At 45.6% G+C, this 5,405-nt stretch overlaps 1 protein-coding gene across 1 annotated transcript; it reads left to right on the top strand.

Moving 5' to 3' along the window:
- Nucleotides 1–272: 272 nt before the first annotated feature.
- LOC123162272 (fatty acyl-CoA reductase 2, chloroplastic) lies at nucleotides 273–3,228 on the top strand. The gene is made up of 9 exons (XM_044580056.1): nucleotides 273–591; nucleotides 674–777; nucleotides 1,153–1,352; nucleotides 1,425–1,525; nucleotides 1,737–1,950; nucleotides 2,061–2,222; nucleotides 2,333–2,414; nucleotides 2,513–2,895; nucleotides 2,985–3,228. Exons 1-9 carry the CDS (start codon nucleotides 312–314, stop codon nucleotides 3,163–3,165), a joined length of 1,707 nt encoding a protein of 568 aa, XP_044435991.1. The 5' UTR covers nucleotides 273–311; the 3' UTR covers nucleotides 3,166–3,228.
- Nucleotides 3,229–5,405: the final 2,177 nt, after the last annotated feature.

Genomic DNA, 5,405 nt, shown 5'->3' with positions numbered 1-5,405 from the left:
TTATATACCTTATTGATATATTATTTTACAAAATTTGATCAAACTTGAGCAAGTGTTGTTTAGAACATGGCTAAAACATCTTAAATTTTTGAAGAGATGGAGGGCGTTGGACACATTTAGAAATGCTTTGATCATACATATATATTAGGCGGGAGAGCAAGTGGACCAATTACCTTTTTTGTACCATGTTGCCTATAAAATAGTATAAATAGGGATGTAGCACTCCCATATATGCATTAAGCTTGTAGTGAAGAGTTGGATATATTATTTCACACCTCACTCCTTCCGTCAGACTTTCCAAGTTGGCTGCCATGTTAAGCCTTCACTATGCTGTTGCTAAAAAATGTATAGGCTTTCCTGCTAGGAAGGGAGGTCGTGCCAACACTAAAGGTGCTGCTGCATCGGTGAGCTGCATGAAGAAGCACTTGAGCAGCCATGGTGAGTGGCTGCCTTCCTATGCTGTGGCAATGGATCGCAGGAATCATATAGCCGGTTCAGCACCTTCAAATGAACCAGATGGTATCGGGATCACAGAGTTCCTTGGGGGCAAGAACTTTCTCATCACTGGTGGGACTGGATTTCTAGCAGAAGGTATAGTTTCTTTCATCTACAGCCTTGATGTATAGCACGCAACAAGCTTTCGAGCTTGATTTCAATTTCTCTACTGTGCCAGTTATTATTGAGAAAATATTGAGGACAACTCCTGATGTCGGCAAGATATATGTGTTGATAAAGGCGAAGGACAGCAACGCAGCACTGAAAAGGTTGCAAAACGAGGTGCAGTGATTTTTACTTAATTTATTATTACTTTCGTCCAAACTTAATTAAATCTCGTTGAAATGAGTGAATCTAAATCTACACACTAAAACACGTCTAGATACACTCTCTAGAGGGAGGGGGTATTTACTTTTTCTGCAGGGCATCAGATGAAGGGTCAAGAGTCAAAGACTTGAGAGTCGAGACTACTCCCTCTGGTCACAAATATAAGATGTTTTGGAATAACAATATGGTGTAATTAGGGACTGAAATGAGCGACCAAATACATTAAAACATGTTCATATACATCTGATTTAGAAAAAAATAGAACATATTATATTTGTGAGCGGAGAGAGTAGTTTTGATTCTTGATCCAAATGATATATATGCATGCAGATAGTTGGCACAGAACTTTTCAAATGCTTAGAGCAAGTCCATGGGAAAGACTACCACCATTTTTTAGCAAGAAAACTGGTTGCTGTAGTAGGCAACGTGAGAGAAGCCAACATGGGCTTTACGCCTGAGCTAGCTGATGATATTGCAAAAAAAGTGGACATCATCATCAACAGTGCAGCGAATACGACATTCGATGAGAGGTTTGTCAGACATGTTTTGTATGTTGCTCCAAACATTCATATTTGACAATCACTAGCAATTATAAATTTCAGGTACGATATTGCTATGGACGTGAACACCATGGGACCATTCCGGTTAATGAGTTTTGCGCGTAGATTTTCAAAGCTGAAGCTATTCTTGCATGTATCAACAGGTTAGAATGCCAACTGAAAGATGTTATGGTGAAAAGTTTGATTTTAGAGGCAGAAAACGGAGGGCACAAGCCCACACCTTAATCTTTAGTTGAAAAGTGAAAAATGCTATCGATAGTTCGGTACAAATTGAAACTCAAAAGCTTATAAATGCATTGATGAAATTAGACCACTGTGTTTGAATGTTCTCCATATGCGCCAATCAATAATCAGCATATGTGAACGGGAGGAGGCAAGGCGTAGTGCTAGAGAAGCCATTTAGCTTGGGAGACACCATCACGAAGGAATTAGGTTACTCAGATTCTTCAGGACTTCGGAACACTGTGCTTGATATAGAGGCAGAGATCAAGCTTGCTTTTTGCTCCAGACATAACTCGAACGACGCAGCATCTTTCTCTCAAGAAATGAAGGATTTAGGCATTGAGAGGTGACACCACGTCTTTCTTGGAGTATATAATTAGTAGTTCATTAATGATAGCCTAAAGATGCAACATCACAAGCATAATGAAGCAACTGATTGTTTTACTGGCACGGCAGGGCAAGACTCCATGGCTGGCAGGACACCTACGTTTTCACCAAGGCCATGGGGGAGATGGTCCTCGACAGCGTGCGAGGAGAGATACCAGTGGTGACGATAAGGCCAAGCATCATCGAAGGAACTTGGAGCGAGCCCATCCCAGGTTGGATAGAAGGAATCAGGTATGGACAATCATGGTGTCCTTTCTGTCCACTAAAAATCTAAAATTTCCTCACCCACCTAATAGTTGGTTCAATGGTCGACCTCCACTTGTTTGACAAATAAAACCCAGGATGCTTGATCCGATTATGTTGTACTACGCTAAAGGCCGGTTGAGCGGGTTCCCTGCCGACGGTGACGGTGTCGTTGACGTGGTAATTATGTACTAGCTTGGCATAATATAATATGGTGGTTCAGTTTCAGCTGGTAATAAATGGTGATGATTGAAATGGATCCCTTGTCCCTCCGTCAGGTTCCGGCAGACATGGTGGTGAACGCGACCCTCGCAGCGGTGGCGAAGCACGCTCAGGCCCTAGGTGCGGCACCGGAGATGCACATCTACCATGTGGGATCATCGACGGCGAAGCCGCTGATTTGGCGCGACATGTTCACGTTCTTTTTCCAGCACTTCACGAGGTACCCCTTCAACCTGGCGTCGGGGCAGCCAATCAAGGTGGCGCCGATGAGGCTCTTTGGCAGCATCGAGCAGTTCGACAGCAACGTCGAGAGGGACGTGCTGCTCTGGGGCACCGGCGAGACGCTCTCGCCTCGGGCGCGGATGCTTTTCAGCAAGTACGCCGAGAAGATCACCCACCTCGCCCGCATGTACCAACCCTACGGCTTCTATGGTTGCAGGTTGATCTGCATTGGAGAAACCATGCATGTATAAGTCCGTGCTCAATGGCCTAGACAAACTAATAATGGAGGCCTATGCTTGCATGCAGGTTTGACATCGCCAACACCGAGGCGCTCTTCGCAGAGATGTCAGTGGAGGAGAAGGCGCAGTTCCACTTCGACGTCCGGAGCATCGAGTGGAAAGATTACTTCACCAATGTGCACATCCCGGGGTTCCTGAAGCACGTCATGAAGGGGAGGGGCGGTTCCTCCATTGTTGGAAATAAATAACACATCCATGTAGCGATCTATGTGTTTGCCTTTGCCAACCGGTCGATGTAACGATTCCCTCCCATCCTTATCATCGATTAAGACACACAACCTTCATTTATATATGTTGTTCTTGATCTTACATACACAGCTTTCATTTACATACATTATTCACAACTAAAATCGCCGCGGATGCCGAGTTCCCATTGTTTGCTGAGTTTCTTTCGACAGGAGCTCGGCGGTTTGCTGAGTAAGGAGCTAAAAGAACTCAATAGGTAAATAGAAAACTCGGAAAAACGTAACCAGTTTCCTGGTGTCGAGGAAAGTGGGCTCACCAAAACATAGAAACTCGGCCAAGTATAATCTCCAACAGGCAGCCACCGGCGACGGCGGCCTGCCGAGAGATGCTAGACACACGGAGTTACCACAGGTCATTTACAGGGTGCTTAATAGTGATTGGTTAAAATTTGATTAAGTGAGGCAGGCCCCCAGTGAAAATCAGGGGGACCAATTAGAGAAGAGCAGGCGGCAGGGTCCGTGAAAGTCCGTCGCGGGAGCCCCGTGCGTGTAGTATTATCGGCGGCCTGCCTTTGCCGAATTTCTACTAACGGAAAAAGGCAAATCTTTTTCTATTTTTATTTTTTCCTAAATATGGAATGTCAGGGGTTATGGCTTTGTTGAGCACATGTACAAATAAACTCGGCAAAGCACCGAACTTTAGTATCCCAACAGCCCCATAAGAGATAGACGCCACATGGTCGGCTTGGCTAGCCTCCTAGTTTCCTAATGTATTTATTGTCAATCTAACCCTATCATCCAAACGCCTTTTTGGCTAGAGTTAGTTCAGGGTTAGTCATGAGCTAGAAACTAACTATAACCTTTAGTTAAGTTAGAGTATCCAAGCAGGGCCAATATCTACCGTACCTCTCTCTCTGTGGCTATATAAAACGCCTGCCTCGTCTTTTACCCAAACCATCTTCGCATTGCTAGACAAGACAGCCTCACGTAGCAGCAGTAGCAGCAGAAGAGAGCAAGCAGAGAGATGGCATCCGCTCGCGGCCGAATTCGCTGTTTTCACCCTTTGCTTTAACTTTAGCGTGATCCGACCCTAGTTCAAAAATATTTCAGGATCTGACCCTTTTCCTACCGTTAAGGTTTTTGATGGTAGGGTAACACAGCCTACCGTCATAGTCAATGGTGGTAGCCTTTGGTCAACGTTAGAACGGCACCGTCTGCACCGCAGTGGTCTACCGCCGGAGTGTACGGCGGTATCCTTTGTAACCTTACCCGCCAGCACTATTGGCGGTAGCCTTGCATGCAAAGCTAGCTAGCAGGTAGCTTGATCCATTATTACGCATGCTTGCCGTGAGCCTCCACCTACGTAAACCATTGGCGGTAGCCTTGCATGCAAAGCTAGCTAGCAAGCAGCTTGATCGTATACTCGCCGTCAAGCTCCACCTACGTAAACCAGGTAGCTAGCTCTAGACGGTCAGGCCTCCGTATATATGTATGTTAGTTGTATATATAGAGACTCAATTTGGTGGTGCGTATGACTTTGCATGGTTTTTGTTTTTTTCTTCAGTTTATATAGCATAAAAGTCAAATGTTTGCCGCGCCCAATATCATGATTATAGTAAAAACATAAAATAAACCATCATGCTATTTTTTTTAGAAAATGCAGTGCATGCTTGGATTTTGTAGAAGATTTTTTAAACCTTTATACTACCATATTTGTTATGCAGTTACAAAATTAGGATCGATTACAATATTTTGGTCTGTCTTCGGATCACGGCCGGATCGCAGCTGCATCTCGGGATCGATTATAACATTTTGATATGTCCCTGGTTTTCGCAGCCGGGTTGCCTCCGGATTCGTCAAAGTCGGAGGAGGAGGAGGAAGAAGAGGAGGGGGAGCAGCAGCCAGATCCCATGGAGGGGGTGGATCTGGAGGAGGAGGACGTGGCGGGGCCTGATGAGGAACCAGAGCCGGTTGTGGGTTTCGCCATGTAGGACGCCATATCGGAGTTCGACGTCGCCCAATCGGTGGAGGTAAGGAAGTAGACCACCATCCTGAAGTCCTTCCAGGATTAAGGTCTTTGTGGACGTCAGTTGGTGCTTGATCCGACAGCAACATGCGGAGATCAACGAGCTTTTCGCCGATCTGGAGGTTGAGGCAGAGGGTGGCATGGAGGCGGACGAGGAGCCGCATAAACCGGAGTTGTGGCTGTCATCTATGAATCCGGAATCCGACACAGAGATCGT

This window comes from Triticum aestivum, chromosome 1D (assembly GCF_018294505.1).
Source record: "Triticum aestivum cultivar Chinese Spring chromosome 1D, IWGSC CS RefSeq v2.1, whole genome shotgun sequence".
Lineage (NCBI taxonomy): Eukaryota > Viridiplantae > Streptophyta > Magnoliopsida > Poales > Poaceae > Triticum > Triticum aestivum.
This window is presented reverse-complemented; position numbering and strand designations above follow the sequence as displayed.